General features: G+C 41.3%; 4 protein-coding genes across 4 annotated transcripts in view; 3 read left to right on the top strand and 1 right to left on the bottom strand.

Annotated features, from left to right (window-relative positions):
* lmtk2 (lemur tyrosine kinase 2) overlaps nucleotides 1-13,730 on the bottom strand; it is a 35,702-nt gene extending 21,972 nt beyond the window's left edge. The window contains exons 1-4 of the mRNA XM_038699507.1: nucleotides 13,200-13,730; nucleotides 2,201-2,331; nucleotides 1,850-2,003; nucleotides 1,056-1,132 (exon numbers count right to left, since the gene is read on the bottom strand). Coding sequence (XP_038555435.1) covers nucleotides 1,056-1,132; nucleotides 1,850-2,003; nucleotides 2,201-2,331; nucleotides 13,200-13,302 — 465 coding nt within the window. The 5' untranslated portion in view covers nucleotides 13,303-13,730. The remainder of the gene's footprint in view (nucleotides 1-1,055; nucleotides 1,133-1,849; nucleotides 2,004-2,200; nucleotides 2,332-13,199) is intronic.
* A 200-nt stretch (nucleotides 13,731-13,930) lies between these two features.
* Nucleotides 13,931-18,712, top strand: LOC119888771 (parvalbumin beta-like). Its single transcript, XM_038699496.1, has 5 exons — nucleotides 13,931-15,225; nucleotides 15,785-15,861; nucleotides 16,814-16,946; nucleotides 17,229-17,338; nucleotides 17,582-18,712. The coding sequence occupies exons 2-5, from the start codon at nucleotides 15,801-15,803 to the stop codon at nucleotides 17,602-17,604; spliced, it is 327 nt and encodes a 108-aa protein (XP_038555424.1). The 5' UTR covers nucleotides 13,931-15,225; nucleotides 15,785-15,800; the 3' UTR covers nucleotides 17,605-18,712.
* Nucleotides 18,713-20,499: 1,787 nt separating this feature from the next.
* On the top strand, nucleotides 20,500-22,845 carry LOC119888766 (parvalbumin beta-like). The gene is made up of 5 exons (XM_038699482.1): nucleotides 20,500-20,579; nucleotides 21,377-21,447; nucleotides 21,703-21,835; nucleotides 22,226-22,335; nucleotides 22,551-22,845. The coding sequence occupies exons 2-5, from the start codon at nucleotides 21,387-21,389 to the stop codon at nucleotides 22,574-22,576; spliced, it is 330 nt and encodes a 109-aa protein (XP_038555410.1). The 5' UTR covers nucleotides 20,500-20,579; nucleotides 21,377-21,386; the 3' UTR covers nucleotides 22,577-22,845.
* A 1,602-nt stretch (nucleotides 22,846-24,447) lies between these two features.
* Nucleotides 24,448-26,374, top strand: LOC119888760 (parvalbumin beta-like). The gene is made up of 5 exons (XM_038699469.1): nucleotides 24,448-24,604; nucleotides 25,107-25,173; nucleotides 25,306-25,438; nucleotides 25,876-25,985; nucleotides 26,072-26,374. The coding sequence occupies exons 2-5, from the start codon at nucleotides 25,113-25,115 to the stop codon at nucleotides 26,095-26,097; spliced, it is 330 nt and encodes a 109-aa protein (XP_038555397.1). The 5' UTR covers nucleotides 24,448-24,604; nucleotides 25,107-25,112; the 3' UTR covers nucleotides 26,098-26,374.
* The last annotated feature ends 435 nt before the right edge of the window (nucleotides 26,375-26,809 follow it).

Raw genomic sequence — 26,809 nt, 5'->3', positions numbered from 1 at the left:
GGTGTTTTTTAGCAAACTCCATGCGGCTTTCATGTGTCTTGCACTGAGGAGAGGCTTCCGTCGGGCCACTCTGCCTTAAAGCCCCGACTGGTGGATTGCTGCGGTGATGGTTGACTTACTACAACTTTCTCCCATCTCCCGACTGCATCTCTGGAGCTCAGCCACAGTGACCTTTGGGTTCTTCTTTACCTCTCTCACCAAGGCTCTTCTCCCCCGATAGCTCAGTTTGGCCGGACGGCCAGCTCTAGGAAGGGTTCTGGTCGTCCCAAACGTCTTCCATTTGAGGATTATGGAGGCCACTGTGCTCTTAGGAACCTTAAGTGCAGCAGAAATTTTTTTGTAACCTTGGCCAGATCTGTGCCTTGCCACAATTCTGTCTCTGAGCTCTTCAGGCAGTTCCTTTGACCTCACGATTCTCATTTGCTCTGACATGCACTGTGAGCTGTAAGGTCTTATATAGACAGGTGTGTGGCTTTCCTAATCAAGTCCAATCAGTATAATCAAACACAGCTGGACTCAAATGAAGGTGTAGAACCATCTCAAGGATGATCAGAAGAAATAGACAGCACCTGAGTTAAATATGAGTGTCACGGCAAAGGGTCTGAATACTTATGACCATGTGATATTTCAGTTTTTCTTTTTTAATAAATTTGCAAAAATTTCTACATTTCTGTTTTTTTCTGTCAAGATGGGGTGCTGAGTGTACATTACTGAGAAATAAAATGAACTTTTTTGATTTTTGGAAAATGGCTGCAATGAAACAAAGAGTGAAAAATTTAAAGGGGTCTGAATACTTTCCATACCCACTGTATATTTACTTATCCACCTTAAGATGAGTCGCATAATAAGCAGTAAAAACAGGGGAAGAGAATATATGTATAAAACTTATAACAGATCAGAGCATAAATCCAGCCTGTGGTACAGATTATGTAGCTCTCTAGTTAAAGGCAGCATAGAATAAACTTATTCTACCAAGCATTACCTTTATTTAACATTTTCTGTTTTTATTTTTTGGGACAATGCAAAACTGGCACATTTAAGACAACCAATCTTACCTGGCCAAACCAGCCATTGCCAATTTCTTGGATGTAACTCAGACTGTGACGTGCTACCTGGAAGCCTGCGGATCCCTCTGTGAAACCAACCACAAAGCAATGTTAATTAAGACTGTATTAATTACAGTCAGGTCAATCATGTTGTCCTTGTTAAATGATGATGTCCCAATTGCAGCATGAACTATAAAAAGCACATTTAGGATTAAAAAAGACCTGTATATTTAGATTATAGGATTCTAAAAAAATAAATAAATAAATAAAGACACTAAAAGACAGAAGGAAATACAGCCATTATAAAACTTTACCGATGTATCATTTGTATGTGTTTGATGTATCAAACCAAATATGCATTTGTAAATATTCAAATGTATGTCCAATTATTTATGGGGACATTTCACAATGAATGCATTGTTACAATACATGTACTGTGAATTGTCCCCTATTAAATAAGTTATTACCATAGTTGACTACTGATAATTTCTTCCTATGGATCTTCTGCAGAAAAACCTCCATGTGTTGCAGAATACACTGTATTAAGTGGGTCTGACGGAGGCTACTCTAAAGTGGGCATCGCTCCTCACTGTTTACAAAGCTTGACCGGATGTGTTGTGGTGGGTGGGTGTGTGTGTGTGTGTGTGTGTGTGTGTGTGTGTGTGTGTGTGTGTGTGTGTGTGTGTGTGTGTGTGTGTGTGTGTGTGTGTGTGTGTGTGTGTAGGCACTGAGCCCCGCCCTCAGTGCAATATAAATCGCAAATAATTAGAAATGCTATATAAGTGAGTGTGCATCTGTCTGACCCGTGACGCGGGCAGGAGGTTGGAGGTGTGGGGGTCCAGGCAGGGCCACAGGGGACACAGCGAGGGTGTACACCTCGGCTGGGGACTGCATGGAAGGCGTGTCCTCTGCCGGTGGAGTGAAGTCAATCTCATCGTCAAAGTGGTCCTCAAACTCCTACATTGAGTGGATGGAAAAACAGGCTTACCATGATAATGCAACACGATGCAACAGTGTGAATTTAGGCTCCGTCTTGAAATATAAGCAGACACCGTCCATTTCAACCCATGCCCACTCTGTATTCGTTAGGTGCGGCCCTCATGGGAGCATGTGGCGCTGTTTCTGTCTGGCTACCTGCCCGCCAGGACTCTCACCTTGAAGTTGATCTCCCTTTCCTTGCAGCAGGTCACGCAGTTCACTAGCAATACCACCAAGGACACAAGCGCCGTCAGTGACACCAAAAGGGACAGGTAGAGAGGCACGGACGTGTCCCCTGTGCTTCCTCCTGAAATGAGAGAACAGATAGAAACTATGCTGATTCATTCATTATAAGCTGCGCTTCAAAATTTATTCAGCAGAGAATTAAAGAAGGCACCCGACAGCCTTCTTACAGGCATGACATAAGTGTGTCTGACAGCAACACAGCACACACTGTACTGGCTCTTCTTTTAAATCCACCCACAAAAGGTACATTTAAGCAGGACAACAAAAATAAACTGCACCGTGCTCTTACAATGCAACTTCTTGAAGTTACTGTTCTCTTTACCACTGCAGTGGGAAGAAATGCCATGCTGTTTCACTGGGAAAGACACACAATCATTTTGATCGTATTATTTAAGCTTTACCATTCCTGTAAACGTAACATGACAACAACTGTGACTCTTCAGACCCAACCACCCATCCTCTATCACTCATCAGCCATTCAGAGAGACAGTGGTGGGGGTTTCCCCTGGCTGATAAGCAGCTGATGATGTAGCATTAGTGACAGCAGGTGTGAAGTCCATGTCGGTGAGGATGCTGCTGGCCCAGCAGTTTGAGTGTCAGGGCTGACAGCAGCCCTGCAACCCACCCACTGTGCTGCTCCATTTTAGTGCAACCAACATCTATGTTCCGGAGACTGCTCCACACACGAAACACATTCAGGCCCAGTTTAAAACAGCCTCAGCAGTGTATTCCTGTAATAAACATCTGTGCAATTTGCTACAACAGGAAATAAAAGTGGGCAGTACTAGGCAGCAAAACCATTTACACCAGATTTTGATTTGAAATAAATCAGCAATATATCAAATAAATTTCAGGTAAATTATTAAAGATCCTACAAAGGCAGAAATCAGTGTGCCGATATTATCGGACAATGTGAGCAGATAAATCAGTATCGCAGATAAATTAATTAACCCTTCGCTAAGCCACGGCCCAAATAAGCATTCTGGACAATCACAGCGCAGTATACGACTGAGGTCCATCACTTTCATGGCGGTGCTTTGACTCATATGCAAAAGGAGTAGTTTTCTAGCTTCTCTGTCGATTTTTTCCAAGATATGGCCAGATCCTGGCACAAGTACAATCACTACCAGGAGAGGTTGAAAGGAGAAGTACGATTTAGTCTCTTCCTAAAACTTAACAAATCCAGAAAAATGTAGGCTGTGGATTGTTCCTAATGTAAAGATAACCTTTGTCTCAATCGTCAGGTGATGCTGCGGTTCACTTTTACTCTTATTGGTAGGCTTTAGCTTTTATCTGTATTTTTTTCACATCACTCTAAACAGCCTGAAAATAACTTTCAAATGCATAATGCAAACCTTTCTGTTTCCTTTCATAGATCGCTTTTTCGTTTGTCCAAAAATTTGACAATATTTCTCCAGGGAGTGCCGCCATGGACAGTGGCAGCCACCAGGTTCAACAGCTTGTTGGACTTAGTAACAGTAATTTAGGGGGGCGTGGCTTCACGAAGGGTCAGTTAAAAAAGAAACAGAGACAGAAGACTCATGTTATAAACGTTGTCGCTGCAAAGTTTGTCCAACAGAGGGCACTCTGCAACACTTATGTTCAGAACTCCACAAACCACAACAATAAGTTGAACTTTTGTTCAAAGTACTATTTATAACAAAAAGTTTATTTTTAAACTGCATTATGTCATGTTATCTTGGTGAGGTCTCATTACTACATATTACAAATGTTGGGGATAATCTTTATTTTGTGCTTTGTTTGTTGTTTTGCGGGGCCAATCACAATTATGTCGTGCTGCTGCGTTTGGAGAATATGATCTGTAGGCCGGTGCATTTCTGTAGCATCACAGTGCTTTATTTATAATGGTATTTTGTGACTCGTTTGACCTTTTTAATTTAATTAAACAACCGCAATCGCTGCAATTTGGATATTGGACTTGGCCATACTGCAATTTCGACAATATTTGGATGAATTGTTAAGCCCTAACTGTAATAGCTGTAAACATAATCTCCGCCGACTATGTCATATCTCAGCATGGTGTGTGTGTGTGTGTGTGTGTGTGTGTGTGTGTGTGTGTGTGTCCTGAACGAATAGTGAGAATTTGTGTGACATCCTCCTCCCCGTTCTCCCTCCTGTGTTCATTCTGTCTCCCACTGCTCGTAGCTTGTCAGGTACATCCTGTCTGCCAGGGGGCAAATCAACACCTACAGAGGCTCCTTCTGCTGAACTATAAATTCCTGACTACAGACTACTCCAGGCTACAAACCTACCTCTTGTTGTCCCATGTTTTCACAGTAGCACATGAAGGAAAAAATGAACAGATTTAAATATGACAACAAAACAAGTCCGACCCCTTTGGGATAAATGAGAAACCAGACTATGGTCAATGTGTCACTAATCGAGTGAAGAGGAAAATGTGTTTTCAGATTTAGAAAACATATTTTCCTCTCCACTTTGATTTTTTGCAATATATAAACTGTCCTAATCAAGATAGGATCAATTTGAAATGCTCTCACGTTATAGTGTGGACGGTGCAAGCAAAGCTTTCCAAACAATGACATGTTTTCTTAGATACAGTCTGGTCCTGTTAAAAAAATAAACAAATCACATTTTCTGTTGTCGTCTCTAAATCTCTTTGGAAAGCTCATCTAACAATACTGGTGTTGTCTTCAATCTGGATTTATGTTTAGGTTTTTAGAGGATTTTAAAAGCAACTGATGAATGTTCTTAGTGCAGCAGCACAAGAATTACTGTTATCCTGAGCTATACTTTTATGATGAATCTATTTCGTGCAGATCAAAGTCTGAGTGTGTTTTGCCTTACTGAAATATGAAGAGCAGCAGGCCACATAGAAGAGGTTTAAACTGCTAATACTGAGCCAAGAAGTTGGCATGCCTGTCTGTCACAATCCTTAACGTCCATAATTTTAATTGCCAACAAAAGACATTAAAGAACAACACATTCACTTATTTTTCTTCCATTCTGGCTTTTCGTTGTGGGCAGTAAGGGTGGGAATCTCTAGGCACCTCACAATTTGATTACGATTCAGAGGACTGCGATGAAATTATAAAACTCTTCTATCTTTTTTCTATACAAGATTTCTGAATAATCACCAATAAACCCTAAAGATAAATCAGTCATTAGTAAGTCCGTTTCTCACTGGCTCTGAATACACATTCAGTCAAACCATGGGTCACAGGAGGGGAGGGATGTTGATCAGCCTGCAAATCACCCACCCAAACAAGCAGCAGAGCGAGGCTTTGGCAGACTACGTTGGATGCAGCGTGTGGGAGAAGTAGATAAATAAAAGCAAGCGATCTCGGAGTAGATAGCTACACACTGCATGCTGATTAGTATTGGGGAAGATGTCCGTATCAGGAACGTTCTTAAAAATCACAACGTAGTTGCTGCGGGGTTGCTCTTTGCTCCGGTGAACAGTAGGGCTGTAACTAATGACTGAATTACTGATCTCCAGCACACAGCCTAACTAGCTAACGTTACCATTAAATTAATGTTTACTATTCAGAATGAACACCAGTATCAACGCCAGGGGGGAACCAGGGAAGAAGACAAGACAGCGTAGGCTACTCCTATAATTCACTGATTTATACAAACTTTAAAACTTTTAAACTGTTTAACAAAGATTTTTGCTTTGGAATTATATAAAATAAAAGCAAGTACTATAACCACAACTGTACACTAACAATGTAATGTCTATTTAGAACAATAAAGCAACAGCCCCCTTTCATACTACTTCATTAGTTTATTTTTCAGAAGTGCCTATAGCAATAACTCTGTGGAGAATGTTCTGTGGGCTACATCACGTGCCAGATGTTCCTTAAACCATTACTCATTACTAATAACTTTTTTAAAACTGGGTCTCCAACGTTGCCAGCGTTGTGTTGGTAAGATTTGTGCTGCTGTTTATGAGAGAGAGAGACGAGCGAGAGGATGTGCTGTGCGAATGCACTACGGCGCTGATCTGCAATCAAAAACAAAAAGCCGTTCTGCTGGTCGCCTCTTTCTCCGCTTCTTTCAGCTTCTCGCATGAATGCTTCTTCTTCGTGAGTAGTCTTATAGTCAAGCAGTCATGGCAAGCAGTGGTGGACTGAGGCTGAAGCTGAGCGGAGGAGTCACGGGGGTATGGTGTCTCATTGACTCTCAAAGCGGCAGTAGAACTGGTTCAGCTCATTTGCCAGTGAGAATTGGCGAGAATTGTTTATGGAGTGGGGGACTTACAGTTTGTGATCTGTCTGAACCCCCTCCAGACAGAAGTGGCATCGTTTGCAGAGAACTGGTTCTTTAGTCTCTCTGAGTACAGTCGTTTAGCTTCTCGCACCTCCTTGCTAAACGTGTACTTTAACGAAACACAGTGATTACGTTACAAGTCGCAACACTGTGGATATTTTACAAGAGCTGACCAGGTAAAGCGACAGTGAACACACCAGTTAGATGTTATTCGTTAGCTACCACGTTGGTTTTGTTTTGATAGGCTACGTCATCAACACGCCTCCTCAACATGCAGCTCAGCTGCTGCTGTGAATAGAATCACAGGAGGAAAAGTCCAAAAGACAAGTTCTGGGGGTTTTTTTTCAGTGTCTTTATACAGCCTAGCCTAATACTGATGGAGAAAGTCACCGAAGCGTACATACAGGGAGAGAGAGACGGTAACAGCTCTATGGACAGTAACCATGGCAACAGCTTCTGTGCGCTAAACAGCTGTACCCTATTTAACTTAAAATCATACATAAGTTTACCTGATAGGACTTCATCTAGTTTTGCGGGGATGCTCTGCCATGTGAATTCCCTCCTGTTGATGTCCTGATAACTATTTAGTAAACAGAGATAGGGATGTACCAAAATGAAAATTCTTGGCCAAATCCAAACACAATGAAAAAATTTGCCGAATACTGAACAAGTACATTCACATTTTTGCTGAGGCCTGAGAGAACCCACCCACCATTCAAGTAATTTACATGTGTCCATTTACTTTTAATGTACACATGTAATATGCTTTACACTTTCTGTGAATAAAATCCAATTAATCTTATTTCCATCCTGTATAGACACTTATATTGAAAACCGGACGTTGTCCCATGTGTATCCTCGCGCTAAATTCATCAAGCCCGACCCAATATGATAATTGTTGTATGGAAACTCAAACAGCGAGGATCAGTCTCTCTTCCAATGATTTATGCTCTGCGTCGTGTATAAAAAGTTCAAGACAATTCAACTTCGGCAGTGGGTGGGAGTGTGCATGAGGCGAGCACTTTACCTCACTCTAACCCTGGAAAAATAGCAAATGTGGCCAAACATTCGGTGCATCCCTAATTCAAGTTAACTCTGAGAAGTCTATCTATATTCTTAACACATCGCTGTCAGTGTCGGAGACTCATTTTCAAAGATGCAAGCATGTAAGGAGCCTAGCTAATAAGGATAGCTATGTTAACGTTAGAATACAGCTGGGCTGTCGAGGTTGGCACACTGTACATAACTGGTGGCCAATATCAATTGCACAATTGCTTTGTTAAGGGTGACAGAGTGGTAACTTCAGCCAAACCCTAGCCTCAGTACCAAAGGTCTCATGCAGAACTGAATTAAATAATCTGGCATCAGGTCCTGCCTCCCCCCAATTCATAAATAAAATATTGAGGTAAGAACTTGTGATGGCTGAACGCCAGTCTAACGACACGCCGAGCCGTGCTCTTGCTGCAAGTCAGGTGTGGTCAGATGGAACAGTTTTGTTGACAGCGCAGCCTGTCACAGTGCAGATGAAATGAGCAGCAATCACTTTATCTCCCTGGGGTGCATTAGATATGATCCAAAGTGTCAGCCATGATTGAGATTCATTTCATGTTTACCACAGCAAGGCAAGCTTTCACCGACAAAAATAGACAGGGTTGCTTAATCTGGTCTCTTTACTGTGGATCAAAAATAAAATTCTTCCACGCATTCTGTCTTTTTCCAAATGTCTTTCACTTTACATTTTCCTACTGCACTTTATACATACATACACCCCAAACGACTTTGTTTCCCCTACCTCTGAGATAAGTGTATTGTGATGGTGAGTCAAAGACCCCACAGGCCACTTAGCCTTTAGGAAAAGTAAAGAGATCTACTGTGATGCAAACTGCAAATGGTGGAAATGTTTCGACTGGATTCCTTTCACAAACCTCTCCTCTGTGCTTCAGATTGCAATCGAGAAACAGTGTCTGTGGTGAAATATTGATGAGAACAGGAATTAAAGATTAAATGGGTCTATAGTCAGGACGCAGGCCCAGTAGATGAAGCTCTCAATGCAGATGTGTACTTACAACTGTTAAATTAAAGTGTTTCCTACCTTGCAATGAATCACTGACATCAGGGGGGAAGTGACAGGCTTTGTTAAGTAGTAAACAGGCTACTGAAAGCAGTTGCAAGCGAAAGGAACTGACGCAGCCCAAGCTAATAGACTGAATCTGCATAACATGCATCTACAGAAACCATAGACTACACAGTATTTTTAACAATTAAGGCTTATTCTAGGTCAGACTATACAATCAACACTCATCACAGTCTCCCGACAGGACACGCTACAACAAGTGACATACATAGCATAAGAAGAAGAAAGTTTTAAGGAGAGAGCAATCCAGACAAATTAACATTGTTGGGAGGTAAACAAAAAACATCACCACAATAGGTGGAAAACAGCAAAAAAACTAAAGCAAAAGAAAACTGTGGTGTCCCAGACAGTTCAGTGAGAATCACAGGCAGTAGCTTAGGATACATCAATAAATCAAATTTAGTTGGCCTAAATCTCTATTTTGGACATCACGTTTATGTGATCCTGGCTGTTCCTCACCTCCCCCTGTCCAAGGAGTTCAAGTTACGTCCATCTGGCCCAATACAATCTGCAGAACCAATGGACTTAAGAACTCATTTGTCCCTGCTGCCCCTGGCCTTTTAAATAAGTCAGTGTGATTTATATTTAATGTTTGTCTGACAGCTATTTGGTTACTGCTGGCTGTACAACAAATTGCCCCCTAGGGATAATAAAGATATCCTTGATCATTGAGTTGTTGGTTGAAGTGGTGAGGCACAGAGCAACAGGATTCTATAATTAAGGTAAACATCAAGCCTCTATAAAGATTTACAGCAGGAAACAATATCTACTGCATGCATAACTGCACTGTTGTCATGCCATACGAAGGTTGACCACCCCACCCCCTTCAGTACTACACCAAGGTGGGCACCACCACCAGGCAGTGAAACCCTTGAGTGGGGTCTTCCACAAAGACCATCCGGATATGAAATACATGTTGCATAATTCTAGTCTGGCAAGAATTTCCGACATCTAGAAATCAAGAGCAAAGTAATGATAAACCAAAGCTCGTTCCTGTCAGATCCCTAATCATGTGTGCAATTTTTTTTTTACAAAACACTTCTGCCATCTACAATTACAGTTTACAAAATGAGTATCTGTCATTGGCTGGAGCAGTCGTTCAGAGAGAATTCCAAGCCAAACACTTAACACCAATCCTGTGAAAAACATTTGGCTCTAATTGTAGGCAGCTATATATATATATATATATATATATATTTTACACACACACACACACACACACACACACACACACACACACACACACACACACACACACACACAAACACTCCGTCTGTTATCAGCAAAGCAACAGGGTTCCAGGCAGCACAGGACTCCCTGAGAGGCTGCAGCAGCAGTCAGATAGAAAAAACAGCAGCTGGGTCACGGCAGCTCTACGTGGGATCAGTTCACCTCAGTTAGGCCTTATCTGAGTCATGGGTTCATATTATGACTTGGCAGACCCCAACAAACGACTCAACTGGTTTTTGGGACCAATACAGCAGGGAGATGCCAGGTCTCATTTCGGTTCCACTGCATATTTCACTAGGCATTCATACAGAGGGGGATCTGACCCATTTTTGCAGAGATCACCCACCAGTGTGCACAACAGTGGATGTCTGTACTTTCAGTTACATGAAGGATGGCATTGTCTGACTGACATGTTTGGGTTCGGCTAAGATTTGTCTGTCTGCTAAGATGAGAAGCACTGAGCCTCATCGATCAAGAGCCCAGCGATATGAAGCAGCCAATACGCATGGCTGCTCTTGTAAGGACCCACATTCGCAAAACTGTGTTTGTCTGTCATTCAGCAAAATTTTAACAGTTAAAACAATAAAAGAACGCAATTATATAGGCTGGTCAACATTTCCATGCAGTCTTTTTTGTAACTCTCACAACGCAAAAACAACCAATAAATTGTAATTGTATTGTCATTTCAACTGGACTGGAGCAGAGGAGCTCTGGCTAGAGCCTTATCCCTTGACTGCAACATAAAAGATGGGCTGGTTTGTAAAAACAGGATCCCCTTCAGCCTGGGGTGGTAGCCATTGAATCACTCAGCAACATAGTGGAAGGTTAAGGCCAACATCCACCTTGTCTTACAGACTAGACATGCCACTATCACCTGGCTGTCATTCAATCTAAAGCGTCTGATAAAGCTTACCTATTTACCTTTACCCATGTTTGATGTGTGTAAACACAGCTCATTTCCCTTAAAAGACCAGCTTTACAAGTGACTTTCCAGTTATTACTCTTAACTGGAAGAGTGGAATAGTGTGATAATACTTCTACGTCCCACCGACAGTGTAGTCTATGCCATAGCCTAACATGCACCTCCTCAAAAATGTAACTACACGTCGGGGCAACTCGTAAGAACTGTCATTGGTCAGCTGGGTAGCCTTGCAATGCCTCCAAGCCGACAGGAAGTGCTCAGTGCTTTGAAGTAAATATTACTAGCGGGCAATCAATATATTTGAGCGTCACAACCCAAGCGAAATGACTCGTTTCACTATCATAATGTGATCCATTTGGTCGATAATATTTGAAAAGCCTATAACAGCCGCAAGTATATAATTTTAACCCCATTCAAGTTAACGGCGGGCTAAACCTGAAGTTAGCCTGCTCAGCCGGCAAAAGTCAACACAATGGACACTGTAGAAGAAGAAGAAGATATACTTTATTAATCCCGCAAGGGGAAATTCAGTGTTTTCACTCTTATTATTATTGTTAGTATTTACACACAGGACCAAAATACACACACATGCACAAACAGGACCCATAGCAACACACGGAGAGATGTCAGAGTGAGGGGGCTGCCACTCAGTGCGGCGCCCCGAGCAGTTTAGGGGTTCAGGGGCTTGCTCAAGGCCTCCTTCGGCAGTGCCCAGGAGGCACCGCTAGGTGTGATCTAACTCACAATCCATAGCCTAAACCAAAACGTTATACAATCAAGTAGGCTATCTATCACTGTACCACATCTGGACACGCTGGTGAATGTGGGGCAAAGAACAGGTTGCTATGTCATAAAAGTATTAATAAAACATGCTGATATGGCAACCTCAGTTTTCTGTATGCTGTATTATGATTAAGCAAACAGCAGTGTTGCTAATCATTGACTTGTGCCAATAAGATTGGAATGTTTTACAGTTACACATTACTGACCCTCACTACAGCATATCCTTGTATGCATCTATTCAGTTCTCACGAGGAAGCAGGTTATACAAGAGAAGCTGCAAAAAACAGTGAAAACACTGACACCGTTACCCTTGTCTCTGAGTGGATGAATGGCCTCTACAACGTAGGGTTTGTTGATTGAATTGATTCACCTACTTAAATTGGTGTACTATTTTTTGATTCATCAAAATTGATATTTTTAAAAAATACCTCCTGTCTCTGTAAATCTGTCCTGAGCAGGAATCTCTTAATTAGTATTGTATATACTGTATATCTCATATCTACCTCTAAAGTACATATCACCTGCACATAATACTTATTTATTCCAATATCCTTGGCACTATGCTCCATCACACTGTGTACATGTGTATGTATGCATGTATGTGTATATCACATCCACCTCCGAGCAGTACATTATATTAATAATGATAATAATAATTTACTCCTGCATCCTTTGCACTCTGCTTATTGCACTATTGTCTCGATCTGTCTAAATTGTTTTGTTTGTAGTGTGTGTATGTGTTCTGTATACTGTAGTCTGCGTCTGTTGTTATTATTGTATGAGTAAGCTCGTTGTGAGCAACGTATGATCGAAAGTCAAATTCCTCGTATGTGTACACATACCGAGCAAATAAAGCTGATTGAATTAGCATATTAAGTGTTTTTTAATCACACTGGCATATGACAATATGGCACACACAAATCGTGTGATGTGGGAAAAGTGCCAGGACACTATAATCATCAGAGAGGTTATTCAAGGATCAAAACAATAAGAAACAGTGTTTCCATGCTGGCAGGCCAACATCCAGTCCACTGTCCCATAAACTTGTTTAATGCCAGCATCAACCCCACTGAAAGGTTAAACATGTCTGTACCTGCAGTTACAATAGGTTGTTCTATATTAACCAGACACATAACCGCTACCTGGAGGCAGATTTATTTGTGTTAAATATCACTAGATTTAGTTAATAAGTATTTTCGGAGTTCTAGTAGAGGACAACTGTAATGTTTGTGCTTAACTTCGCTGAGTCGTGACGATGACATGCTGCTACTTTCCATCATCATCAAGGATCATAAAAATATTTACCGGTCCATATAACGTTATACAGAAATAAGAATTGCTATCCTGTAAACACTTTGCTCAAACACTTTGCTCAAACAGTTAGTACAAGTATCCACACACTAATCACGGTCTTCACTGGTTAGCAGGAAATGCTGCCAGGTTGTTGTGTTGTTAGCCTATAGCTGCTGATTAGCAACAGCTACCCCGAAAAAACAAATCGCCCACATAAACATCTAACTTCTAAGCTAAGCAGCTGGATAGACACGACTTGTAGTGAATGGACAAACAATCGCTTAGCTATGTATCAGCTTTCGGTCAGATGTCTTACCTGATTTGTGTGGATACAGAAGAGGGGCACCTTCAGACAGCCAGAACGCCGACAGAAAAACCCCACTGGCCAGCAACAAAACATATCCATGGCGGCTCTTCATCCTCCTAGCTTAGCACACAAATGTTAGCTATTGGAATCGTCGTCCTAAATAGTAAATGGCGGATTAGATGCTACATTAAGTGTTTTAATCATTGATACTCAGTTTAACGTCCGTGTAGTCTACGTAAACAAGCATAGTTCCTGTATGTTTAACGTTAGCGACTTACTATTAGCCAGCTAACTAGCCTCAGCTAACGCTAGCATATCAGTGCTAACAGTTTCAGCTGACGACAGCAAACACCGCAAAGAAATATAGAGCCTCGTTGTCCATGGAGACAAAATGAGCGATCACCTTTCACGACCTATCATATTTGGCGTATTTGCCTAAATGTTATTTAAATGATCATAGCTAAAGCAAATTAATCAATAGCTCTGAGTATCATGAAACACCTCTCCTCCAAAGCGCCATGTTCCTGTTCAACGTCACATCACGGAATGAGGCGTGCAAACTGAAATCATTGACAAGTACTCAAGCCAATCACAACGAAGAATACCTTCGCGTTGAAGACGCAAAGCCAATCAGTTTCGAGCTTTAATATCAGTCATGCAAATCCAGTGCTTTGTATCTAAGCTGAAGAAAGCTTTTTTTTTTTTACGTGCAGTCACTTGTCAACCACGTGAGGCATGCAATACCGATTAGGAGAGAGAGGCGACCTGTCTATAGTAAATGTTAATTTACTTTAATGCCAATCATAAACTGCCAAGCAGCATTTAACAGATGGACAGGGTAATTTGACTCGTGTACTGATGCTTGCATAAGCAGTGTGATCTATTTCTTGTGGTCTTCATTTTCTTTCTTGTGATTCCATATGAATTTTGCTGGGCGTTAGATCTACAGGGAAACTCGGTACTTCCCATGATTAAATAGCCTACTCATGGCAAGTATTATATTATTTTGATCACAATAGCTAAACATAAAGGAAACATAGATTAGATAAGAACAGAGCTAATGAAATACAGTTCAGAAATGTAGTGTTTAATACAGATAAGTGCAGTTGTACTATATCTTACCATATGCACAGTGGAGCTACAATGTACAGATATTATAGAGTATATGTGAATATTAAAAAGGTATTGAAGAAGTGTACAGTCATAGGTTAATTATCCCAATTAAATACAGCCATACCTCTGTATAACTGTAAGTTTGTTCTTTACATAATACTGTTTTGATGACTTTCAAGTCTTAGCACATGATAACTGACTTTCTATTAGGTGTGATTAAACCTTAATAAAGAATATATCAAGTGATTTAATTATTGTAATGCTCTGTGTATGGGTGTTGACAAGACAAACCCACATATTTGCCTCTTTGTTAGACCTATATATAGCTACGACTTACAATATGACAACTGCATATTCATGAGTTTACACAGTGTCTTTATTTTCTTTTAATTACCAGACATAATTAATACTGAAATTAAAGACACACATAGCTGATTGATATTTATCACATTCATCTCATCTACTGAAAAGTTTTGCATCTCCTGAACACCTGCTCCTGTATGCTATATCATTATTCCTTATTAATATTATTATGAACAATAGTGAGCGCATTAGTAGTTGTGTTTGTTGTTGTTGTTGTTGTTGTTGTGTACCGGTAGCAATAAAAGCAGAAAAGGTTGCACTGGTAAAATACATTTATATTTATCATTATCATGTAATATCATGGGGTTATCATATACTTTTAAGTTTCTTAAATTTGCAGAACAATTTGCGTGAGAAAATTATCTGCTCTGATTAACTGATGAAGGAGGAGGAGACTGTGGCGTGGGGGGAAATCTCTCTGGGTTTGAGGGCAATTACGTCAGGTTGCTTCTTGCACTCTGGATTACAAAGCTACGAGAGAGTGTCGGTGGTTTATAAGCACAAAGCAAGAGAGGCAGATATCTGCACATCAAACAGTGCAAACCTCACCCAAAGCACGGTGAGTACCAAGCTTTTTGCAAATTCTTGTGCATGATGTTGTTTGTGCAATGATAGCTGACAGTTCTGTGTGTTTGTGCCTTGGAACATCTCTATAGTTTTGCTTTAAATAAAGGGGGAATGAAAAATATAGGATGTACAGCGCTCTTTGTGTTTGCTCCTTGCAACAACTTTCTCTGTGGGGAAGTAAATGATTTCATTTTGTAAAACGACACTTGAATCAACATCTCTAATTTTCATATGATTTAACCCATGTGATATGATGAAATATGTGTTTCTCTCTCTGAGAAAACAAAAAACAGTTGTATCTTCTATTAATCTGGTTGTCACTTACTGTCAAAATGATCCAACCCTACTGATAAAAGGTACAACTCAGCAACTTGTTTTTTAACAGTGCTGATGCACCTGAAGACTAACCGCCGGGGAAAGATTATGCTTAATCTATCCACAAGTTCTGACTGTTTCATCTGACAGAGACTGTTATCTGACAGCAGAAAACACCAGTTTCATTTACTGTCACTTTGCATTTCCTCCGTGTATGTTTTGTTTGTTTCCCTCAGGCAGCTACAGAGGACCATGGCATTTGCAGGGATGCTGAACGACGAGGACATCAGGGCTGCGGTCCAGGCTTGTCAAAGTGAGTCAGAGAGCACACACACACGCACATAGGGAGACACACACTTTACAACGGATCTTATCATTAACCCAAGAGCATATACTTTACAGTAAGTGAAAATACATTCACTCACATATTGGGGGGGGGGGGGGGGGGGGGGAATGTTAAACCCACTGGTGTGTGTTGTGCTCATCAGGGAGCCTATGGTAACCAGGCAGCCATGTGGCAGGAGAGCAGTTACCACCCAGATACCAAAGTGTTTATGATGGGCATTCACACAAAGAACACCAAATCACATCCTAAAGCACTAAATCATTTATTAAGCAACTATGTCTGCACGGCAAGGCAGACACAGCTCAACTGCTTTGGTGAAAATCAAATGTCAGTGCTTATATGCCCTATATTCAAGGAACCCACCCCCCTTTGGCAATGTTTTAGGCAAAATAGCATTCAGACTATTTTTTGCATCTATCTGTTTAAGGTGGTGTTTCTATGATTTGTTCTAAGATGTGATGGGAAACTAAAATATCTAATGAAAGTGAGGTTAGCAGAGTGTAAATCTGAATTTTTCTTACTGCGGCTGCAAGTCTCATTCAGCCAATCATTTTCAATGACTAACTCATCCTAGATCCGAAGTTCCACTCCAAACGGCTTGATAAATGAAGGGCTTTTAACATTTAGGTTTGCATTAGACCCACGGGCAATATTCAGTGTGCTTTGAGTGTTTCAATAGCATAATGACACAGTCTATAATGGTATATAAGACAGTGATGCGCTACAGGGTGTATATTGGTAAATGCCATCGGTTGTAGAATAAAAGTCATTTGAGCGAATAAGTAAATGCGACATCTCTATTCAGCCTCTTGCTTTTCTGCTTTCTTGTCATTCTGTGATTGACCTCTCTCTCCCACATCTGTCATCTCTTTCACTTGCTCTCTTCGTCTCTCTCTCTTTCTCTCTCTCTGCTATGTAGCTCCGGGCACATTTGACTTCAAGTCTTTCTTTGCACAAGTGGGACTGAACGGCTCATCTGATGCAGATGGGAAAAAAGTGTTCACAGTTCTGGACCAAGACAGGAGTGGATACATTGAGGAGGAGGAGCTCAAGTAAGGATTTTGTGTGTGTGTGTGTGTGTGCGTGTATTTTGTGTGTTACATCAACTCCTTTGTGATGGCCCTCAGGCAGAGGTCACAGTATGAATGGAGCAGCATTTCCACTGTGAATAATACTGCTGCAGTAATACATAAGGGGAGGACTGGTGTGAGTGATGGGGGGATTTAGGAAAGCTCAGAAAGGCCTAGATGGGAAGAAAATGCCATCAGAAAAAGATAAAGCCTATGATGATACAAGGATGAACTTATCACTGATATTTTTTGTCCACCAATCAGACTGTTCCTTCAGAATTTCTCTCCGGGGGCGAGGGAGCTGACCGTGGCAGAGACCAAGACTCTGATGGCTGCAGGAGATAAGGATGGCGATGGCAAGATCGGGATGGAAGGTGGGTGCATGTAAGACATCTGGGGAAAAAGGCAGATGAGAAAAGGAGCACAGGGGAGCTGTCCATTAGTAGTGAAATTGAAGTCCATAAAAAGCATAAACATTATGAAAGTATGCACTCAAACCAGCAAAAAAATATTTGTTGCTTGTTTAGTCATCTTTAACCATAATGATGTGTGACACTGACTTCTTGTCCGGGAAGCAGCTCTGACTGATTCCACTGTTTATTTTTCTCCCCCCACAGAGTTCTGTGATATCCTGAAATAAAAAGAATAACCGCCTTTCCCTACTTTAAGATTACGGGTTTCTGATGGGAATCCTGACTTTCCAGATTGTTTGATGCAAAGACCAGAAACCTCAGATATCCTGCACCTGCTTGCTGCAACTCTCCCCGTCAATGTGATACAATAATGCATAGGATGTTTGGTGGATAGATGACTACAGCTGGATGCTAGCTGTTAGATGGAATGGGTTAATAAATGTATTTAAGATGTGATATCCCTGTGTGCTGGTCTTTTCATCTGCCTGTGATGGCAAATGCATTAAGTGTCTCCTTTTTATTCTTTGGCAGGGTAAAGGGCTCAACATTTAATTAAGACTAGTGCCATCCAATGTATTCAGGGGTTTAGATTCCCTGCATCATGCTTACTATTAATAAGATTTGTAAGATGACTATGGTAAATCACAAGAGATTTACACAGAATTATCTTGCACAAAGACTTGGGGCATAAACAGAGCATGTTGGTTATGGCTGGGCTTCTTTATAGTGACATCAGGTTTGTTTATGAATAAAAACTGAGTATCAGGAACAAGAAATATTTAGGATAAGAAGTATGTTGAGTGCTTATTTGACTCTATTGACACCTATGCATGAAATCACTCTGTCACACTCTGCCTGTCAGCCATGCCATGTTTTGCACTTTTGAGTTGGTCAGTTTATTATCTGTTATTTTGGTCTGTTGGGTATTGGGGTTCTGTCTTGTCTGTCATCTAGTGTTCAGTAAACTGTGTCATGTCTGTCACCCCACTAATCCCTCTGCATGTCAGTCTCTCTGTTTTCCCCTGCTCTCTCTCTGCCTGCCTGTGTCTCGTTAGTCTCATTAGTATCACCTGTGTACCTCTTCCCAGCTCGTTAACCCTGTGTGTGTATATATCCTTGCTTGTTTCCCCTCAGTCTTTGTCTGGTCTTTGTCATGTGCATATGCTCTGTCTCATGTTGTTGTGTTTAGCCTGCTGTGCTTGTCTTGTCACCCTGTTTCTTTGGATTTCTGTTTGGATCACCTTGTTTTTGGACTCTGTTAATCAGCCACTCTGCCATTAAGTGTGCTCGCCTTTTGTTTGTTGGTTTAATAAATCTCTTGAACTGAACCTGCCAGCTGTGTGTCCCGCATTTGGGTCCTCCAACCTGCCTCACCACACAAACCCTGACACACTCAGCTGTACACTACTTATCTCATCCCACTGGCATTCAGGGAGATGCCCTGGTGGAGGAACAACAGCCACTGGCATCATTCTGATTGTAAGGAAAACCCCATTCTGATTCACAGTGTATCTTACATCCTAAAGCATGTTGTGGTGGAGAAATTGAAAAGCCACTTTCACCAATTTTGAGAAAGGAATGTGTTTAAAATTGGTGGAATTTTGCCTTTAAAATTATTGGGAGCTTTCTTCAAATCTCAGGACTCACAGGTTCTTCAAAAAAAAATACCCTGCCTTCTTCTGAATTCCTGCAGATCCTAGTGCAAATATCCAGCATACTTGATTAAGGTTTGATCCATGATGATTAAGGTTTAAATAACCTAAAGGTTGGAAGTCAGTGGTTTAAAATTCATAAAGAGGTCATATTGGCCATTAAATCATATCCATTTCATCTACCAGAAAAAAATATTTTGTGGCATGGGAGACCTTCACAGAAAAATGAGTTGTCAACACATTGCTAACTTGTTCACCTGTTCACACGCACAGCACACTAAAAAATAGTAAGAATGATTGGAGCGTTGCCTACTCCAGGGCAGGGATCCGTATGGGCCCCAAAGTCTTGTCCTTGTTAGGATGCCGGGTTCATGTGAAACTCGACTCACTGCATGCAGTGCGCAGATGAACCTTATGGAAATATATGAAAGCCTATAGGCTACTTTAGGTATAGATAGTTAGTGTGACACGGCAGCATATTAGCAGAGGCTGCACATCATTTAAGACCATCTCTGGGGCGGTGTTGCAACTCCCACTTCAGATGGAATGGAAAGCCTGACACCATTTATAATGAACTCATAATAAATAAATAAATAAAAAGAGTAGCCTACTAACATTAAGGGAAATACCCAAGCAATTACCAAGATTTACATCTGAGCAGCCTACGACAGACACTGTGGGCACGACTGTCACATTTATCTGGTATTATTAAAAGATTAAATATATCATAACGTCATTATTTTGTAGAGACGCACTGCAGGTTCATAATGCATATGAATGCGCTCTATGGGAACATTTTACGTAGGCCTACACAACAGATGACAGAATTAACAAACACAACAGTCTAAGGAGCAGTCTATCACAGAGGAGCTTGTCTCCATAATTATAACTTAGAGATAACACAAATGAGTTAAAAGGAATAGTGTTTTTGAGGGCAGTATCAAAACAAGACATTCCATATATAGCCTATGTAGCCTACAACGCTTGAGTGGCCTAATAGGCTGCTTTTTTTCAGAGGGATGCCTCAGCTTCAGGCCATGGTTTAAGTCTTTTCCTCTGTTAATTAAGATAGTGAACAGCAGTTAAATTGGCCGCGAGTCCTTGGTGCTCGCTCATGTGGCATTTTTCTCACAAACCAAACTGGGATATGACCCATGGCCTACAGTATATTCAAACACTCACGTTCCCATGCATTTCATTTATACTCTCAGATGAAGCTCACAACATCGAAATCAGCATCTTAAATGTTGGCTATAAATCACATGAGGGCAACATGGCCCCGTGGAGCCAGTGAGCAGAGGGCCCACTCAGATTTCCACACGTCTAGCTATAGGCCTCCTCACACATGGTAGCATCCTCATTTGTTCACCTAAAAATAGGCCCAGACTACTAGACACATTTTTTCGAAACCCATGCATCTTGGTACCTGATACTGAGACGCAAAGCGCTGTAAATGGTGTTGCTCAAGGATATATAAGAGCGAAGGAACGGGGCTTGTAGCATTCACTCGAGTCCTCCTTGGTTTTCACTCGCCTCAACGCAGCGCAAAGGTGAGTGGGAGGTGCGCCCCGCAAAGGCCACTCTGACTTCTGGCAGATTACTCTGGGAGGACAGGGATTCAGACAAGGAGATCCCCCTGGACTATAACTGTAGAGAGAAATGGAGCCAACATAGCCAAGAACTGTTCGGACCGCAGGACAATTCAATCAGTGCGAGAAGGAGACCAAAATGTGGCCATTTGATTTCAAAGGATCAGCTTTTGTGGATGATAATTGCGTTATTTTACTTGATCTCTTTTAACCGGATGAAAACAAATATCACACCCAAATCTATCGACGCGTTTTACATCACTGCGTTTCCCCCAGCTGCATTGGTTATTTGTGGCAGTGATTCGGGTTGCCGCGATTTGGCCCCTCAGCATCATCCAATTAGTGCCATAGCAGCGTAACGCACTGGGATCAACAGTTGGGCCCTAGACATCAGCAAAGAGTAGCTCTTTAGCCTTTGAAAAACAAAAAAACCACCAGGATGCTGCGTGGAAGCTTTAGTAAAGTTGATGATAGTATGATCGCGACCAAACTTAAATAAGTGGCTTTGACAGGCATTAGCCTATTTTATGTTGAAAGACGCTTTCCAGTATGGTGTTAATGATGCCTGAACTTTCATTCTCTTGAGAAGCATCAGCCTTGTTTAACACTTGAAAGTGAATATCTGGCTTAGTCAACAGGCCTAAGGCTCTGCTTAATATACCCTATTTTAGAGGAGCCCATCAAACCTTCTGAAAAGTACTGTGCTGGATTTGTGATGTTTATACTAATCCTGCGCCTTGTCTTCTTTCCTCTCTAAGATAAAAAAAAATGGCCTTGGCTGGTGTCCTCGATGGTGCTGATTTGAAAGCAGCTCTGGATGGCTGCTCAGGTGAGCTTCATTATCTTTATTTAGTATACAGTGAGTGCACTGGACTTCTTTCTTCATTCTGAATTTACACGGCAAATTTGATTTAAAAAAACACACAACTGCTACAAACGGGCTGAGACCTCAGTGTGCGCTCATTTTCACAACGTGTCATATAAACTGCCAGCCGCAGTTCTCACATTACATCAACACTGAAGTCCTGTGTTGAGCTTTTGCAGCCTGCCGGGTGCTTATGGTGTTAACATGTGTGCCTTCCAGCTGCTGACTCCTTCAACTACAAGACTTTCTTCAAGGCATGCGGCCTGGCCGGCAAGTCTGCAGATGAGGTCAAGAAGGCCTTCGCCATCATTGACCAGGACAACAGTGGCTTCATTGAGGAGGATGAGCTGAAGTAAGACACTCAAGCCACACACCAGCAATGCCTCTGTGGCACCAAAATATGCCCCAGATGTAATAATACTGTACTTTCTTTTAGTTAGTCAGTTTAGTTTTTAGAACAACAGAGGCTGGCTTTACTCTTTCCTCTCATTTGCTTGTTTTGTTTCAGCTCGGCTTTAATCTGGGGGTCAAACTACACACTTACTGCACATACAACAAAACAACACTAATGAAGCTGAGGGTTTTATGACTTCATACATTTAAATCCCTGCGGAAAGCCTTGTTGACATGTTACAGTGATTGTCATTCTGCACAGTGATTTAACAACAGACCAATCTGTACATTCTGATATGTTCATAATAGTTACTCCATCTACTCTACTACTGTTTTGTGCCCCTGTTAGGCTGTTCCTGCAGAACTTCTCTGCATCTGCCAGAGCACTCACTGACAAGGAGACCAAGGATTTCCTCAATGCTGGTGACAGTGATGGTGATGGCAAGATCGGAGTTGATGGTAAGAGTTCTTTGTGGAGATATAAAAGATTTATTCTGATATATATTAGTAGTGGATTCTAAATTAATGTGCATTAGAAGAATGTGAATGGATGTTAAAAAAAACACATTGCAATCATCTGCACAACCTCAAAGTCTTGGTCAGAGGTTGGGTCCAATTAAAATAATGAATACATTTTGTTCACTACTAATGGTCGTCTTATTCTACTTTCACAGAGTTTGCTTTGCTCGTAAAGGCATAAATTTCCATTGACCAAGAGCCACTTCTTTTCATGGAACTGCGAACTCCTTGAAGATTCAGTAATCATCAGCTGAAAGAATATTTTTTTATACCTTATTTATGAGTTGCCTGCGGATTATTTCTCAACATGGTACACATATTTTACTGTTATTGTTATTCAGATGTGTTAAATGTTCTGAAAAATGACTTGTGCAAACTGTAAAACACCATATGCACTTTTGAGGAAGAGTGAAAAACCAGGAATAAATACTCTTTTGGTGTAAAGTCATATCCTTCAGGTCAGTTGTCTTTTTTTTTCAACTTTGGTGTGTTATACAACCCACTGTATAGCTGTGGCCATGTCAGCACAGCGGGTTGAAGAAGAGGCGGTGACAAATGAGTTTCCACCTGCCAGGTATATTGAATACTCTGGAGGTGCTGAACTCGGGCCAGGTCCTGGCAAACGCAGTGGGAAAGGCCTTGCAGCTTTGCTTGCATACTTCCTGGATTCAGGGAGGTTTGCAATGGATAGCTGTCACACATAGTGTAATTAGCTGGTCTGTTCCAAGGTCTTTCTCTCCACCAACTGCTGTGTAGTCAATTAGATGATGTGCTGTGGCAACAGCAGGACTATTAACAGCCTCTGATGCATCAGCAACCTTTTAGCAGGTTGAATCTGGTGCATAGATGCAGATCTTTAATGGTCTTATGGGGTTCTTAACAACTTATTAATTTAGTTTACTTGTAGTGTTTGGAAAGTGCCATATTTCTTTAGAAGATGTTATATACACATATTGGCATATAAATACATTTAAATAGGTCAAAACTACAAGTTAAAGTCAAATTACAATTCCAGAGGAAGTTATGAATGCAAGTCAGCAATTTGTAAACCCTCGACACTATCAGATGACACCCTGAGCTTGTTACTCTCAACCAGTGGTCAAAACAGAGGGAGGCATGGTAACGGTACCCTGCTGTTTCCTCAACCTTTAACCCTACAGGACAGTGTTGCCACCTGCAGGCCAAAGCTATTCTCAGCAGGACAAGTACACAATGTCAGTTTGTTGGGAGTTTTGCCAAACAGAATGAGCATTGCATTGTGCTTTTAAATCTTTTGAGCTCTTAGAATAACACAAAGAAAAGGGGTTATGTGCAATCCACAAGAGGCGTGTTTCCTAAAATCCCTTAGTCCACTTTGACTGTATTGAATATGGACAATAGGCCTAATAAATACATTTAAATATGTAGAATAAAATTGACTTGGCAGTCCAAACAGGACTGATAGAAATTTGGAATTTGACTGGTTCTGTGCACCATAACACTGGCTGCTATGTGCTTGATTTGATTTGACTGTAAGCCCACTATTGGCTACAGACACAGGCTAAATATGACGAAAAACAAGGGATTGCACTTAGAAAAAATATATGGCTCATGCTGATTGGGCTGTGAGGCAACTAACATGTAGACACAGCAAAATCACCTGTTTCTCACAAACTGAATAATGTATTTTTGCACATCCCTATAGCCTAAGCGTTTTTCTTATTCATAAGAATGACAGAACGACTTGTTGAAACCAAACCCCCAAGAAGACTTAAAGTGAATTTATGACTGCAATAATCCATGCCTTCTAAAACAACAATGTTACACGAAAAGAGTGAAAACAACCAATTAACGCCACTTACGCCAGCTCTAACCCATGCATGCTCCATTTCCACCCTCCTGAATACGGGTGTGTTGCCAGCAGCACTTGCAATTCGTCCTCCTAAGCAGTGCACAGTCCTATTCTTAGCATTGCGGGATATTAAAGACTTCTTCAAACGCACCTTTTAAGCGACTTCATTTGTGAAACTTAAAATAGCCTAGACCGCTGTCTGGCTACAGGACGAATGAATTTTCGCCACCCCCTTCTCTGCGGTGTCAGTTAACCTTATGCCTCGGATTTCGATAGAGTGGAACTATAAAAAGGTCACCGAGCACCGGGAAGATCACTGCAGTCGACTCTTGAGTCTTGTCTGTATCATCTGTACCCTACAAAGCAAAGACACCAGAGGTGAGTGTGAATGGAAGGAGAAAAGAAGCCCGGGGTCCATGCAACATCTTTGAGAAAACATTAGCCTCATTATTTTACGTTTTAATATGGACTTCGCATCGGAATGCCGCATCTAAAGAAATAGTTTTATGCCGTTGTGCCTGCATCTATGTTTGCAGTAGCTATAGGGGGCACATGTCAACCTCATCCTCTGGGACCGGACATCAAACATGCCACTCAGGAAAAAAGTGGACTGACTAATGTTTTTATTTTTATCTAGGTATTTAATAAGAACCTCTTTAAAGTAGGCTATTAATTTTGGCAACAGACCAAACTTTTGCGCAAATGATGGAGTGGTGCTCTGATGTTTTAATGATATTGACATCGATAAGCAATGTATATTTAACGTGATTCATTATTTAATCTAAAAGATAAAATAAATATGAATATGGTCAGCTATATGTCATGCTGAAAAGATGGCCTAATTAGCCATAAAAGTAAAAGCTTTTATTTGATTCTGCAGATCAAAATGGCCTTCGCAGGTGTACTGAGTGATGCTGACGTCGCTGCAGCCCTGGAACAGTGCAAAGGTGACTCCTCAAGTTACAATTATAAAATCAAAGCCTTCCATGTGTGCCTTTTGTAGTTTGGAGCATCGATATGCTTTTTTCTCCAGCTACTCAATGTGGATTCTTTAGTGACATCCTGCATTCACATTTCAGATGCTGGCACATTCGACCACAAGAAGTTCTTCAAGTCAGTCGGGTTGTCCGGCAAGTCCGCCGAGGACGTGAAGAAGGCCTTCTCCATCATCGACCAGGACAAGAGCGGCTTCATTGAGGAGGATGAGCTGAAGTAAGACACACACGCACACCAGACACCAGGGGGCAGCCTCTTCCTTATGATAGGCCATCCACACAAGTCTGACCAGTTCATAAAGAAGACATTCTTGCAACTTCTGCTCTGAGATCAGCTGCACAATTATGTCTATAAGTGAATAACAGTGGTTATATGTGTGTTCTTACCAGACTATGGGGATTGACGCATCTCTTTAGCCACCTGTTTTGCTTAAACTTACATTCCAAATAATTTACCATATTGGAGGGCCGTTTACATTGTAATGATAATATTTTTAAATAGGTGTAAATCTTTTATTATCTTTTGATGAATGCTATTCTTAATCAAAACAATTTAATATCAGATAACATCTCCATCAGTATCGATTTGTTGTGCAGTAGGCTACTATTTAAAGTAGATGGGTACCATGAACTGACCACTGACTATGCCCGCAGGCTGTTCCTGCAGAACTTCAAGGCAGGTGCACGCGCACTGACCGACGCCGAGACAACGACTTTCCTCAAGGCCGGGGACTCCGACGGTGACGGCAAGATTGGCGCTGATGGTATGGACTCTAATCAACTGTTTGTCATGCAGAGTGCTTATGGTGGAAAACAGATGCCAACTGTGTGTTTTCTTGTCTCTCTGCAGAGTTCAGTGCCATGGTTAAGGCATAAAATGGCAACTGACCAACAACACCTGCTCTGATGGAACAACAAAGCCCACGTAGACCTCCACCCTTTTCATCTGAATATAAATAATTTTTATACATATGCTTAAGAAACGTTTCCTCCTATGCAACACACTGTCCAAAAATGATGATTGTGAATGTCGCTCGGTTGTGTTCATGTCTTAAATATGAATTTTGCTTACTGTAAAATCTATAATGCACTTTCCAGGAACGAACGGTAAAAAAAAAGAGAATAAATATTCTTTTGCTACGGTCTCCTTGAATTTGTGTCTTTTTCACTTGGTGAACAACAGCCTGACACATTCATGAGCCTATCAATCTCTCCCAAATTCAATTTCAGTGAGCTTTATTGACATGACCAATAAATACACACATACACATAAACACACCCTAAATATAGACTATAGGTTAAGTCTGGATACACATGGTGTATTTCCTGTTCTTATATCTCAGTGGGGACTTTAACCTGAATGCACACTGACCAATGGGGACTCATGTCACTGTGGGGACAAAGAGAGGTACTGTGGGGACAAAGAGAGGTCCCCATGTGTAGGGTCTGCTTTTGTGGGTTATGGTTAAAACGTGCTTTTGGAGTTCAGATTAAAATTAGGTAAAGGTTGAGGTCAAGGTTAGGGTAAGGGTTAAGGCTAGGCATGTAGTTGTGATGGTTAAGTTTAGGGTTAGGGCCTGGGGAATGC

Source organism: Micropterus salmoides, unplaced genomic scaffold (assembly GCF_014851395.1).
Source record: "Micropterus salmoides isolate LMB-PRFRI ecotype aquatic unplaced genomic scaffold, ASM1485139v1 Ms_hic_scaffold_10, whole genome shotgun sequence".
Taxonomy (NCBI): domain Eukaryota; kingdom Metazoa; phylum Chordata; class Actinopteri; order Centrarchiformes; family Centrarchidae; genus Micropterus; species Micropterus salmoides.
This window is presented reverse-complemented; position numbering and strand designations above follow the sequence as displayed.